The sequence below is a fragment of the Mustela nivalis genome (genome assembly GCF_964662115.1).
Source record: "Mustela nivalis genome assembly, chromosome: 6".
NCBI classification, from domain to species: Eukaryota; Metazoa; Chordata; class Mammalia; order Carnivora; family Mustelidae; genus Mustela; species Mustela nivalis.
The window spans coordinates 9,914,653-9,929,505 of record NC_139025.1 but is presented as its reverse complement, the minus strand read 5'-3'; the positions used below and the strand labels follow the sequence as shown (position 1 = coordinate 9,929,505).

The 14,853-nt window shown below is 55.3% G+C and overlaps 2 protein-coding genes across 5 annotated transcripts in view; both read right to left on the bottom strand.

Annotated features, from left to right (window-relative positions):
- CLMN (calmin) overlaps nucleotides 1-8,771 on the bottom strand; it is a 111,842-nt gene extending 103,071 nt beyond the window's left edge. For all 4 annotated transcript variants that reach the window (XM_082733255.1, XM_082733254.1, XM_082733258.1 and 1 more), the window contains exon 1: nucleotides 8,585-8,771. In XM_082733255.1, coding sequence (XP_082589381.1) covers nucleotides 8,585-8,666 — 82 coding nt within the window. In that variant the 5' untranslated portion in view covers nucleotides 8,667-8,771. The remainder of the gene's footprint in view (nucleotides 1-8,584) is intronic.
- The window catches only part of SYNE3 (spectrin repeat containing nuclear envelope family member 3), a 978,380-nt gene that overhangs the window by 816,430 nt on the left and 147,097 nt on the right, over nucleotides 1-14,853 (bottom strand). The gene's annotated exons all lie outside the window — the stretch shown is intronic.

Here is a 14,853-nt window from a genome sequence, read left to right as displayed (position 1 = left end):
TCCACCCAAGTGGGTACAGGCAGGGTTCAGGGAGGCTGCTCTAGGCTGGGTCATGGTCCTTCTCTGCAGGAGTCATGTACAGGGTCAAGGGCAGATGCGGCTGGGGCTGGCTCATTCCAGGAAGGACAGGAGAAGTGAGGGTGACCCAGAGCGCACAGCTCCGCTCCTTCCTGCAGGCCAAGAGGCATCTTCTACCAAGACACAGAAAGATCTCCGGGACTGCCGGGATGAAACAGGATCAGAGGTGCCGGAAGCAGAAAAACGGTGGTCCTGGTGACCGAGGAGGAGGATGTTGGCAAAAGCAGGCAAGCACGGAAAGGTGAGAGGGGAGAGCTTCGGGCCCGGGCGCGACGCGGGACGGGAGGGAGGGCGCGTGGAGGATGCCCAGGGCAGGCTAAGCTACCGCACCAGCCAACTGGCAGGTCATGGCCGAGCCCCCTCCCCACCCCCCGTCCCAGTTCCCAGCTAGAAGGCCTCAGAACCCTGCTTTTTAAGTATGTCATACCATAGAGGATTGAAAATAGTTTAAAAGAGGAGAGGGATATAAATATCGCCACGGTTGCTGCCTGCGTGGCAAGCCCCCCAGGAGTGGGAGGCAGGAGTGGGGCATGACATCATCGGAGCCCTAAAGGTCCCTCCAGTGAGACCTCCAGTTCTGCAAGACCGGACAAGTGACTCTAGGGCTTTCTGCAGATTCCCCAGATCCTCCCAGGCTTGTCCTCGTCCTCGTCTGGGGGACTTGGGCTCTAATCGCCCGTACAGTGGATCACAGGGCTCCAAAGGGCAAGATGAAAAGGAAATTCTCAGGGGCACGGGCTACTTGTGGGGCCCATTCCCCTATATGCCCCGCACCCCAACCATGGCCACAGTTCTCCCCAAGAGCCCCCACTTCACCCATCACCATACACTCCCCTACTCCCTGGTTGCACACAAGATAGAGACCTGCAATTACAGACTTTTCCCGTCCTCCCAGGAGCCCCACCCTGCAGGTTGGATTGGACCTCCCCTCCCCGCCATACTCCTGCAGCACCCACCGAGCACACTCAGTCCTAATGTGCTTCCTCTTAGCCTCATGATAACCACCTCCTCTGTGTCCTGGGGACACGCCAGCTCCCAGGATTTCAGGATTCCAGCAATCCCGGGACCGCGGCTTGGCTGAATGGCCAGGCTCACAGAGGGCATGTGGTTTTGTAAGGCAGGGCCGGAACCCTCCTCGGCGGCATCATCAACCTTCTAGAAACAAGGCTGGGCCTGTTACACATGGAACCACCATCGTCCGCTCTGGTCATCAGGGCATCTCCCACTGGTCAAGTGCCGCGTCTGGGTTCCAGGCCCCTGCCAGCCCACAGAAAGCCCTCTGGATTCCCACATCCCATACAGTAAATAACCAAACAGTAAATATTTCCGGTTTTGTGGGTACTTCCTTGTCACGACGCCTCAACTGCCCTCGGAGGGCAGAAGCAGCCGTGGACAATAGGCAAACAAATGAGCACAGCTGTGTTCCAATAAAACTTTATTCACAAAAACGGCCAGTGGGCGAGATTCAGCAGCAAACCAGAGTTTGCTACCTGCCCCCACCCCGGCCCCGCTCTGATGGAAAACAACTGATGAAAGACCAGGGGACAGGCCTGTGAGGGGGAAAAAACCCACAAGGAGTCTTTAAACCCACACTTGTGATTTTTGATGCTGCCTCTAATTCCTTCTGTGACTGACACAATCTACCACTGGGTAAAAAAAAAAATAAAAAAATAAAAAGACACACAGGGAGGGGGTGGGAGAAATCAGAGAAGGTTTCTATGGGAACAGGGAGTTCATTTTTAATGGTTCAATCACTAAAAAGACAATTACTTTATTTTTCTCACTTCCCCTCTGGAGCAGGGCGGGTGGGACCTCTGGCTGGTCAGGCGGGAGGACCGTGCCCTGGGCCTCAGCTGTTCCAGGCAAAAATTAAATGCCAGAGTGTTCCACAGGTCAGGGAGGGCACTTAATGCAATCTGGGCCTCTTTGGCTAAGGGCCGCCTCCCCGGAGCGCTCAGTGGAGTCAGAAGTTCTGCCTCTCCCGTGAGGCTCGGCGGCGGCAGGTGGCTCTGGGCTGCTCGCTGGAGTCAAGGCCAAGCAGGAGCTGGGACCGCTAGTAAGTAACCCTGTGATGATACCTCTTCCTAGCTCTGCCGCCAACTGGCTGGGCACCCCGCCCCCACCCCCTGGTACAGACTTCCACCTGGTCCCTAAACACTCTCATTCCTCAGCATAAATGTGACATGGGTGACGCCAGGATCCCCTCATTCACCCTGACTGTGGACGGGCCACTCCACCCATGGGGGGAACCTCCAACTGTGCCCAGCTGATTTGGAGCAGGTGTCCCAGACCTGCCCTGGGCTCTTCATAGAAGCTATGATGGATCTGCCGAGAACAGACCAAGAACGCACACCGTTTACTGCGCCCTACTTCTATAACGAGCTTATCAACTACAACCTTTTCTACAGGGGACCCTCAGTGGGGGTGAGTGTCTAGCACTTAACACTGTAAAGAATCCAGGAGGGAGCCCTGCTGTTGCATGCTGGCCGCCCAAGCGTGCCAGGGACTGGAACTCAGGTGCCTTTACGGGGACACGCTCTGGTTAGGCCATGCCACTCCTCACACCACCTTCCAGGGGGCCCATTTGAGCCAGGGAGTTCAGCCATCTTGTTTTGCAGTGAGGAAACTGAGGCACGGCCAGGAGAAGAGATTTCCCAGAATCCCATAGCAAGTTAGTGACAAAGCTGGGACTCGGGCTCAGGGTGTCAACCTCCAGGTCCTGGCTGTGGGTTCCCCAGCTGCACAAAATTCTCCACCCAGAAAGGCCCCTGAAGAAGAATCCACATCCCAAGTGAGGGTTAGAGCCGGACTGGAACATGGTCTTTGAGGGAGGCAAAACCCAGCGTTAACCCAAAGCCTGTGGCCTGACTCCAGCAGGGAGCCTGGAAAAAATGTTCTCCATGAGCTCTTATCCTTTAGAACCAAGCACACAGACCTGGGCTGGGACTTTATAGGCAGCAGTTCTTAGAGGCCTGGAAACCTCTGCATTTGATTTTCTTTGTTTTCACACAGAAACTTCCAGCACGTTTGCTGTGCTCTCTAGGAGCTGGGGGAGGTAGAAGCAGGAACGATTCTTCCTTGCTGCTCGGTAACTTTGACCATGGTGACATCCCTGATCTGTCTGCTGTTTGCACAGGAGGTCTCCAGGAAGAGGGATAAGAGCCAGGAGGAAAAGGTGTGGGGGTCTGGGAGCCGGTAGGGAGCTGTGGGAGGGGAGGCTGCCTGGCATCTCAAACATGACCACAGAAAACGTCGCATGCCAGACTAAGGGGCTTGGCCTTGATCCCATAAGCCAGTGCGGCCCAGCATTCTTCCCATCGTGACGTCCGTGGACCATGATGCTGTCATCTTGGGATGGACTCAGGGGCTGCCTCAGCCCGCAGGTTGGTCATGGAGACCCACCGAGGAGCTTAGGAGGGGCAAGTGAGGGGTGGCTAAGTGGTAGATAGTTGGGAAGAAGGGACACAAGCCCTGAGCCATAAAGACGTGACCAGAGAGTCCAGGCAAGCACGGGAAGGCCTGCTCCTGGACCCGAGCCAAGGCAATCAGAGAAGGGGGCAGAGAACACGGCAAGGGCTGATCTTTTTAACCACACAGGCGCTGCCTGCCCAGAGCCTGCCTTCAGGCTCTCCTACTGTCCTTCTTCTGACGCTGTGAACTGTGAAACAGGGATTTCACACCATCACGTTTCTGCTTAGCCCCCAAGGCCGGACCCCAATGCCCCTCCTCTGCGAGGCCTGCCCAGCTCCCAGGCCTGAGGCCACCAGCTCCTCCCTTGGGCACCCATCATACTTGACTCATGGAGCTAGTGTGACAAGATACGTGGGCTCAGTGGGTCCTGGGTTCACAACCCAGCTCCACTTAGAAGCCCATGACTATGGTCAAGTCCCTCCCGAAACAAGCACCCCGCCTCAAAGGCCTGTGGGAAACCTTGAGGAGGGCTAGCACCGTGCCCGGCACCATCTCAGTTCCAAGGGCCCCAAACCGCAGTCCTGTTTGTCAACCCTGGGCAGTACGGCTTCCCAACCCATCTGACTGAGGGAGACACTGAGGCAGGGGTGGGGACACAGCTCGGGGACGACCAGCCAGCAGGGCCCAGCTGGCAGCGGCGGATGCTCCCCCGAGCCCCACCACCAGAGCAGCAGCGGGCCTGGGCCCACCGAACTCCAGCCACACCCCCCACCCCCTAGCTCTGGGGACCAGGGCTTGGCTGAACAGCTCTGAAGCAGTGAGGTCTAGGTTCACAGCATCAGAAGGAACAAGGCACCAGACGGCCAGAAGCCGGGCACTGGAGGCCCAGCCTGGCTTTGTGCTGCTTTAAAGGCAGGAACAAGGACCAGTGACATTCCTTGTTGTCCACACACTGCTATATGCTTTGCACACATTTGCCCAACAGAACAGAAAAGTCCAGGGAATTCTGAGGATAGTGGAGGCTTCCGACCTGAAGAGGAGTGTCTTCCAAACTCCCAACAATCCACCCAACCTTTGGCCCAGCAGTCAGACCTGGTGGAGCACTAGCCTGGACCCTGAGGCCAAGTCAAAGGGGGATGGGGGGGGAGGCGGGTGGTGGGGCGGGGGAGGGGCCGGGGGTGGGCAGGGAACAGCCAAAGCAGCCTTGTCGGCGCGGGAAAGGCACCCGAGCGCCCCCCACACACAGCCAGGCCAAGAACTAAGGCACAGACAGTCCACCGACTACCTCAGACCTCAGGGCTACCCCACAAAGCTCCAGGGAAGTGGGACCACCGGCGGGGGTGGGGGGGCATGGCTCTGCTCTCTCCTCTCTGAAAAAGTCAACTGCCTGGGCCACCTCCATTTCCCTGAAGGAGTCCCCGTAAGGGTGGCAGAGGCAGCCTGGGCCCAGAGTGACACCCGTGCTCTCCACCAGAGTGTCCTTTTAGGAGCCACCAGAGCGAACGTATCCACGAGGACTTCATCGGCTCCTGCGGCAGCGACAGCAAGCTGAGGGACAGGCCTCTCGGGAGAGACCATGCTTTCTGCCGAGCTCACCCGGCTCTCCAAAGACAGGCCCGGAAGTCTTCGTTCCAGTGGTCCGCGGGGGGTGATCGGGTGACATGGCAATCATATCTGCTCGAACTCCAGAACCCCACAGTTCAGGGCGATGGACAAAGGGCTTCAAGGGGCAAATGAGAGGAGGTGAGCCAAGTCAAATTTGAAATACAGACATGGAGAAAGATGTAAACACACAGGTATACTACTGAGCCATTCTTCCCTGAAACGCAGTGTCCTCCAGCCTGAGATTGTGGGGCAAGCCCCGGTCCCAGGACCACAAGAGTCAAAGCCTTGTGAAAAGAACAGGATTCCTGCCCACAACAGCAGCCACCACCTGCAGACGGGAGGCTGGGCATCCTCGGTCCCTAGGATTCCAGAGTCATGAAATCCCACGGTACCCAGCCTCCCATCACCACGACAACTGCGGGCTACCTGTGCTCTAAGCAAGCACACAGCTTTATTCAAAACACAGCCCTTCTGCCTGGACTCCCCCTGCTTCCCTTGCCTACCACCCACGCGGAGTTCAGATGACAAGGTCCCCTACCCCGCCTGCGGCCTGCAGAGCTGGCCATCCACACATGTCCAGGCCCAGTGACACTGGCCAGCTGGTCTGGGCAGATGCTCAAAGCACAGCCAAGCAGAGCCTTCTGGATTTGGCCCTTGGGCTGGGGCTTTCTGAGGACCATGGAGATGGGGAGAGAAGATCTCCACGAAGCACCCAGTCTAAAGACGGGGAAGCCCAAGGAGAAAGGGACAGAAGGTGGATTCCTGCCCCTGACATCAGCGAAGCCATGAAAGGCACTTCTACCATGCAAACACCTCCCCCCCAGGACAAACCGCTTCACAATAATGCCAACCTGCAAACAACGCCATGTCCCCCCACCGATGAGCAGCCCCACGAAGAGGGGTGCACCCATCGGACAAAAGGAACAGGAGCCACGTGTCGCCTGGGCCCAGGGCTGAGACACGCATATGTGCCCACAACCGGGGAGCTTTTTTGAGTGGTGAAAATGTTCCAGGGGCACCTGGGTGGCTCAGTGGGTTAAAGCCTCTGCCTTCAGCTCAGGTCATGATCCCAGGGTCCTGGGATCAAGCCCTACATCGGGCTCTCTGCTCAGCAGGGAGCCTGCTTCCTCCTCTCTCTCTGCTTGCCTCTCTGCCTACCTGTGATCTCTATCTGTCAAATAAATAAACAAAATCTTTAAAAAAAAAAAATGTTCCAAACCTGGACTGTTGGGAGGTTTCCCCAATTCTGTTGATTTCCTAAGCATTGTAAACTTAAGGCAAGTGAATTTTATGGTATGGAAATTATATTTTAACAAAGCAGTCTACAAAAGCTCTTAAAGAAAAACACAGGCAAGAACATGGATCAAGTACAGAGCAAAGCAAGTCCGTGCAAAAGAGGGTGTATCGTAGTCTTCCATTTTATAGGAAGTTCTACAGGCAAAGTCAGAGTGATAAAGCTCAGAATAGTAGCTGCCGTTGGTGGGGGCAGGCAAGGGAGGGAGTCACTGCCCGGGAAGGAAGACGAGGCATCCATCCAGGGCACTGGAAATCATCTGTATCTTGATATGGACAGTGACTACCTGGGTTATCCATGGGTAAAACTTTGTTGGCCCGGCACCAAAGAGCAAGGCACATTTTCTACCATACAGAAGATGTATGCATAATATAGACACAAATCTAAAAGCTTATCTTTTTAAACGGCAAAGCCCACGGATGCTCACATTGTACCTGACATTGCCTAAAGGGGAAGGACAGTTTGCTCACTGGGAGCTGAGGGGAGAACCCATTCAGTGACCTCCTACCCAACCTTCAGGACCCATCTCAAATTGCCCCATGGAGTGAAGCCCTCTCTCAGAGTTCCAGGTGTAACTGCTCACACTGCTGAGCATTGGGCATGAAAGTCAATCCCCTTTACACTGGAAGCTGGGCTTTGAGGAATGCAGGGAGCTGCTGCATTAAAAATTGGTTAGCATGCGTTTATTAAACACCCACTGATTGCCTCACACACACACACACACACACACAGCACGACCGCCCAAACCACATGCCATCTCAGCAAGAAATGCTAATTCCCACCCCCAAATAGGATGTCAGATGTGGGGCAACAGGATCCAGACACCAGGCTTGTTATCAGAAGGGATCATTTGCAACATCTCCAGCCTGATCCTCCTCCTCTTACACAAATCACAGCCAGATGGGTGGGGGGAGCCCAGAGCAAACTCCATTTCCAGTGGACCCTGCACTGGGCTTCCCCCACCCCACGTGAGCTCACCTTTCCTAGCCCTGTCCTTGTGTAGCCTAGGGGTGGAACAGGTCCACACGACTCCAAGTAAACATTCTCTCAGGTGCAATGTTTAAATTTGACTGCAGGGGCCATCCCCACCCTCCCCACCCCCCAGGCCACCCTCGGGCAGTAAAGGCAGGTACCCGGTAGGGGGGCACCCACCGCCTCATCCTCTCTCTGTCCAGGGCTCCCAGCTCTCTCTGCAGCGCCCCCAACCTTGGAATCTCTAGAAACCCAAGTCTGCCCAGAAAACTTAGAAAGAAACTTCCCTGGCCAGCCAGGTCTCTGTGCCTGCGAGGCCGGAAGTGGAACCCTGTCTCGTTCTGCAAAGCCCACAGATGAAAAGGGGCTAGAAATACACCTCCGCAAACAGCAGCTTTCTTTGGGTAGGCGGGTGGGTGCGTGGGTTAGACGGTGGTTGTGGGTAACTTTTTCCCTTTATTGTGCTTTCCGAGTTTCCACCATGAATAAACTCTTGAAAGGTTAATACACTTCGCGTGTGGCGGGAGACACCCCCAGCCCCGGTCCGACGCGCCGGCCTCCCGAGTTTCTCTTTCACCTTGTCGAGGTGGCGGCGGGTCCCAGCGTCCCGCGTCCGGCGGGCGGGGCCTCTCGCCCCCTCCCCACTGGAGCCCCGGACCCGCGGCAAGTGGCTGGCCCGGAGCTGAGCCCGCCCAGCCCCCGCATCCGCGCCCCCGGCCCTGGTCCCCAGCCCACCCCCTCAGGCGCCGCCCCCCGGTCCGTTCCCGTAGGCTCAGAGGCACTTGGGAGGTGTGCAAGCTCACACGCGCGCGCGCACACACAAACGCAGTCGCACTTTCTCCTCCCTCCCTGACCTGGGCCACAGCCCCCAAGAGCCCACACGTTCAAACTTGGCCAAAGTCGCAGCAGCGGCTGCAGGGGAGTCGTGACGTCCCCCCGCCAAAGAAAGCGGGACCCCCGGACACACACACGCACGTGTGCCGCCCCACCCCCTGGGCGACCGCGAATCTGGCCGGGCGGCCGCGTGGGGACCTGGGGGGGCGGGGGGCGGCCGTCTCTGCCCCCTCCCCGCCAGCAGGCGACCCGAGCGGGGTCAGGCGGGGCCAGGTGGCGGCGCCGGGCGGCGCTGTCCCGGGCGGGAGCGGCGCCGAGGCTCCCGGGGCCACTCGACCGGGCGTCCCTCCCCGTGGTTGGTGGGGGGGGGGGGGTACTGGGGCGCCTTACCTTGCAGGTTCTGGACGCGGATGTCGCTGATCTGCCCTATGAGCTCCTCGCGTTGGAACCAGTCCCACTCGTGCGCAGCCATGAAGCGCGGGCGGCGGGCCGGGGCGCCGGGGCCGGGCGCGGGCGGCGGGCGGAGAGCCTGGCGGGCGAGGGCGCCGCGGAGCCGGAGCGGCGGCGGCGGCTGGCGGCAGCGGGCGGGGCGGGCGCGCGGTCGGGCCGCCCCCGCCGCGGGCGGGCAGCGGGCGGGCGCGGGGCGGCGGGTGCGGGGCGCCCGGCTGGCGCTCACTCCCCCATCCGGGGGCGGGGGCCCCGGGGGGCGAGGGGCGGGGCGGGGCGGGACGGGGTGGGGGGCGGGGAGGAGGAGGGAGGCTGGGCTCGGGCCGGTTTCTTTTTTTCCCCCCCACCCGGGGTGTTTGTTGGGTGGATTGTTGGGTAGCAAACGGGCGGTGATGAGGCGCGGGGTCCCGGCCCCCAGATTGTGATGTCTCAGGGGGCGGTGGGCGGGGCGACGCCGGCCGGGGTGAGCCCGCGGGTCCCAGCGCCGGTCCCGGAGGGCACGCCCCCCCCACCCGGCTCCCGGGGCCTCAGCGCACCCTTGTCCCGGGTACAGACACCCGCAGACACCCCACCACCTCAGGTCCCCTGCCTCGGCACAATTCCGAGAGGCCACCTCTGCGGAAGACAGGGACCCGGGCCGAGGCCAGGCGCCTCTGTGGGCACCTGGGGTAGCGGCGAGCACCTGGGTAGGGGCAAATGAACACTGAGATGGAGTCAGGGCCGGTCTCTCCTCTGCCTCCAGACTGGAGAGGACTGCTTTCCCAGCTTGGAAACCTTTTCCTTGGGGATCCGGTCCGGAGATGACCCCAGATTCTGGGGAGGGAAGAAGCAGCCCGAGCCCCCACCCCCAAACCCGGGCAGTCCCAGGCCCCTGAATCTCCAAGTGACCCTTTCTGGGGCTTTCCTGAAAATGAGTATGGGCCTTCTGGGTATGTGGGGGCGTGTGTGTGTGTGTGTGTGTGTGTGTATGTGTGTGTGTGTGTTGGGGGGGGTGGTTCTTCACTGTTTCTTTTAACTCTTGAGAGTTGCAGGATCTTAACCTTGTTTGGGGCTGGCTACTACATCAGGCAAAGTTAACTGGTTTCCCGAACACAAAAAGTGAGGTCCTGGGATCTTGGAATTTACCCAACGCTGAAGAATGAGTTAAGGACATGAGATCCAAGCCCCTGGCTCAGTACTTTGACCTTCTCCTGAGTGCCGGGACAGCCTCTCCCAGCCTGGCTCCACACAGAATGGCTTATATATGGGATAGTCAAAAAAATAAAAAATTGTGGGCAGGTCTCCCAGAGCATTTAAATACAGGTTGAGTTGTGTTCCTCATTGCCATGTCCATGCTACCGAACCACTAGAAACTCAGATAGACTGGCTACTTCCTCAGTAGCTAATAACTATGCGGCCCCTACTGGTGAACAGACCCTGTGCCCCTAAGATGAATGAATCTATGATCAGACTCAGATTCCTGGAGGGGAGGAGGGACATGACAACCAAGAAACCAAATAATACACATGGAAATGATTTCCAGAACAGAGAAAATGCACTGGGGTAGGTGACAGAGATGGGGATGGGGTCCAGAGAGATCTCAGGAGGACCGACCTTAGAGCTGAACCCGGAGGATGAAGGGAGCCCCCACCGGGAAAGCGACTTGGGCAGGGTCCGTGGACACAGGCCCCAGGATGGCGTCCTGTGTGCCACCGGTTTCTAGACGGCAGGGGCATAATCAGGGACGGGACACTGCAGCCCAGTGAGCTGACCATAGCAGTAGGGAAGTTTCACCGGAGGATAAACAGGAATATAATGTCAAGCTCTGCATTGCTTTTTCTTTCTCTTGTTCTTTTTGCCAAGTTTCTCACCATGAGCAAGTATTTTTATAATCAGGTAGAAAACCAACAAGTTCTCCTTTAACCTCTCAAGATTCTGTATTTCCAGGCTCTCCTCATCTGCAGGTCGACATGCCCGATGGAGGCCAATGGAGCCAATGGGGCGGGGGTGGGGAGCTCCTAGGTGCCTGGGTGCAGGCCCCAGGGCTCGAGGCAGGTGCTGCCTTCTCCTTGACTGGGTCTGAAAGCGCCTGTTCATTTCACACTCGGGGGAGCAGGGCTGCTTCTGTGTCCTCCAGAGCTGGGTGCCAGTAGCCAGGCATCACTTGGTTTTGCCCCATCTGCTAGCCATCTCCCGTGTTTATGCTTCAATTTATTTTCCATAATTGCTGTGGAGAGGAGAGTGAGGCTGAAAATCATTTTCTTTACAAAGCAAAGAGCCAAGAAAATCAGCTTCCTTCTGCATCGAGAAGAGGGTCTCAGGGAGCAGAAGGTGGTGCAGATGTCAGGGGCAGGGATGGGCCCTTTTTTGGGACACAAAGACAACTGTCCTGTGAACGGAAGGCTGCTCCATTGGAGGAACGTCGTGGGGACGATAACAACGCCCTAGCAGAGCGGGCCTGATCACATCGATGGGGCACCGTGTACTAAATGTCGGTGCAGAGGAATTCTTTGTACCAAGGCGTAGAGAATTTTAGGTAGTTAAGAGGGAGTAGGAACCCACGTTGGCACAAAGCATAAGGCTAAGCCCCTAGCAGGTACCCGAATATTCACTGAGCTAATGTGTCAGTATCACTCCTCTTTCCTTCATTCTCCCTGAACTCTGGCCCTCCCGGACTGGTCCCTGTGTCACCTCCTTGCCCATAAATCCTGGTTTTATTGTTTTCTACCTAGGAAGTGGAAAACAGAGGTCTGGCCACAGCCCACTAACCCCTAGGTCTCTACTTATTCTGTTCCCTTTGAAATGCCCTTCCCCGCCCCTGTTCCCTGCACTTTCCCTTCACCCAACACACCACTGCTAACTCGTGTTAATCCCAAGAGGACCTCCTCAAAAACCCCTAAGCCCAGCTGAGTGCCTATCTTCTACGAGTCCCATAATATTCAGTACAAGCTCATGATACCCCATGAACCCCATCTTAACACGTTTCATAATAATTGGGTATACTTGGTGGTTTCCCACTGAAGCTGAAGTACTTGAGAACATGGCTGTCTCATGACTTTATCTGAGCACTAGCACAGTGCCTGACACAGAGAGAGTTCTCAATATTGAGTGGGTGGATGATTGAAGAGTTCACTATAGGCCTGAACTCACAAAGCAAGGACCAAATGACAAACGGTTGATCCCCATGTCCTGGGCCCAAGTGAACCTCTGGAGTGGCCGTCAAAGCAATGTTCACATACTGGCAATGGGCAAAGCTGGGCCCCAAGCAAAGACCACACTGTACCTTCTTTGGGTGTATACAGCCTCCTGGTTCTGGAAGTCCAGCGGGGAGAGAAGGGCATGTGACTTCCATGGGGGTTTTTAGGCTGTTTGCCCTCTTGCCTGAATTAACAGTACTATTTTTCTTTCACACTTTTATTTTTGGGAAGGAAAAGTACTCTGCCTGAAGGCTTGGCTTCCTGGGAGTTTCCAGAAACGGATTTTCTAGAAATTGCCCAATTCCACTAGAATCTGTGCCATTGTTTAAAACTGAGTTCTGCCAAGCGAAAGGACGTGGCATCAGAGAATCTCAAAGAATCCCTGATGGGACCTCAGAGATCAAGTCCAACATCCCTCCCTATGTAGGGACTTTTAAAACATCTGGCCCAGTTATCTTTTGCCTCTGTTTGTGGGGACGGATGACTTCATGCAGATGATCTGGACGGGAGGTTTGCATGTCTGCATCCCAGACCCACTTTGGGAAAGAATGAAGACAACGGAGATAACCCCAGTGTCCCCACCAGTCCCTGCAGGAGAGGCGTATGATGAGGGTCGCAGCCAGTGGGAAGCTGCCTTCTCCGGTCATTGTCATGATCCCGTATTTGTGTGTGACACTTGAGGCTTGAATGGCCCTTGAATAGCCCTTGAATAGCCCTGAATGGCCGGTGTCAGCCAGTCTTCTTAATAACCGTCACGAGGCCAACAACGCAGGCTCATTTTTTGGTGGGACTTAAAGCTGTTCAGATACCTGCCCAAGGTCACAAAGTAAAGCAAAAGGAGACTTTGAACTGTCCTTCTCACTGCCTGCCTGTGTCCAGCGCAAGTACAGCTGGACTTATGCTGTGGACCGAACACATAGCAGTTTGGTATTAGTCATATGGACTTATGTATTGTCATGTTTATTTGACATTTAAAAAAAAAAACAGCTCATCAGCATGTAAAAACTGTTGGGGAGGGGCACCTGGGTGGCTCAGTCTGTTAAGCATCTGCCTTCGGCTCAGGTCATGATCTTGGGGTCCAGGGATCGAGCCCCACATCGGGCTTCCGGCTTGGCGGAAAGCCTGCTTCTCCCTCTACTCTCCATTCATGCTCTCTCTCTCACTCGCTACCTGTCTCCTGTCTCTCTCCCTCTCAGATAAATAAAATTTTGGAAAAAAAAAAAAAACTGTTGGGAAGTCCAGTTAAGAGGCTGTAGTGGATCCCAGTCAGACTCACCGATGATGATTCACAAAGACCCAGACTACTTCCTGGGCTGGGGTGGGCGGGGTCTGCATTATGATGTCACAAGGCTGCCCTTGTGTTGTTCATGCCCTTGTGTAGCATGAACAGCACCAGCCTCATTTATGCACTTAATAAACATTGGTCGAATATATCTACCCATGGCCTGGCCCTGTGCCAGGACTCAACCGTGGACAAGACCCAGAATCTGCCTGCTCAGGGGTTTGGACTTTGTCCTAAGAGATGACTTTGGAGGACTCTCACGGGTCAGCTTGTCCCTTCTGTTGTGGTGTGGAGGGAGGGTCAGAGGTGTGGGACAGGATCTCAGGGAACAGTCAGTCTCAGTGAGGCAGTGAGATGGCCATGGCCATGGAGGCAGCTGTTCAGATGGTGGAGGTGACAGCACCCACCCAAGGATGGCCCAGAACAGCGCAGTGCCTATCTGTCCTCAGTAAGGGTTAGTGGTGTGTATGAGTGAACAAATTATATTGAAACTCCATCAAGCAGTAATTCTTAAAACTTTTGGAGCCCCGGATCCCCTAAAGGAGGTCTCCCCTGTGCCTTAGGAATGCCAGGTATCTACCTATCTGCTGATTTTTTCCCTGCTAAAGATTCCCCACTGATTGCTCCCTGGCCCCAGGGAGTCCTGCAGTAAGTGACGCAAAGGCTGGTGGCAGAGAGAGATCCTGAGAAATGGGAAGAATCAGGCTCAAGCAAAAAGGAGGGAGGGTGTGTGGGGTGGTGGATAGTAGGCAGACAGTAATGGCCTGAGCTGTGTGACCTCAGGCAAGCTCTGAACCTCTCTGGGCCTCTGATTTCATCTGTAAGATGGGGCCCAGAGTCCCTATCTGGATTGTTGTGAGAACCAAGATACGGGGGTATAGAGAAGAGATGCTTCAGTAAGATTTTTGGTAAGATTCTTCAGTAAGATTCAGATCATTTGCATGGCATAAAATGAACCACACTCAGAAGAAAAATTGCCCCTGAATTTGGGAGATTACCTACAGTGTAAAATATTAATGTGTTCTCTGGGATTTTATTAAATTTTTTGGTATGTGTAGGTGTTGATGGGTGGTTAAAAAAAAAAAAAAACCTGCTTCCCTAAGTAGACAGCACCGGATGTCCCAATTTCCACAAATAAAACCCTTCATTTCTTCCAGGTTTGAATAGTCAAAGGCTGCTTCCCTGGAGACAGTACTGCTAATTTTTTTTTTTTTTTTTGCAGGCATTAGAACACTATTTAAGGACAGATTTTCCGGTAAAGCAAAGGAACGTGTGAGATGTTGGCCATGTGAAATTGTGGGGAGAGGGGAGATGTTATGTACAGAACAAAAACATCCCATATTGTTGTTTGCAACAGTACTGCCAAAATATATATAGTTTTTAACATTTTGGAATCCAAAGCAAACTTTGTTGATGATAATCCCAAGAAGGGGGATTTAAAAGCCAAAGGTTGGTGCAGCTAAGATCCCTGGGACCAGCCCCTCATGCCTGTGTTCCCAGCACAAGCAAGTGGATCTTTTTTTTTTTTTTTTTAAGATTTTATTTATTTATTTGACAGAGAGAGATCACAAGTAGGCAGAGAGGCAGGCGGAGAGAGAGAGAGGGAAGCAGGCTCCCTGCTGAGCAGAAAGTCCCAGTGCGGGACTCGATCCCAGGACCCTGAGATCATGACTGGAGCCAGAGGCAGTGGCTTAACCCACTGAGCCACCCAGGCACCCCCAAGCAAGTGGATCTTAACAAAGTTACTCTCTATC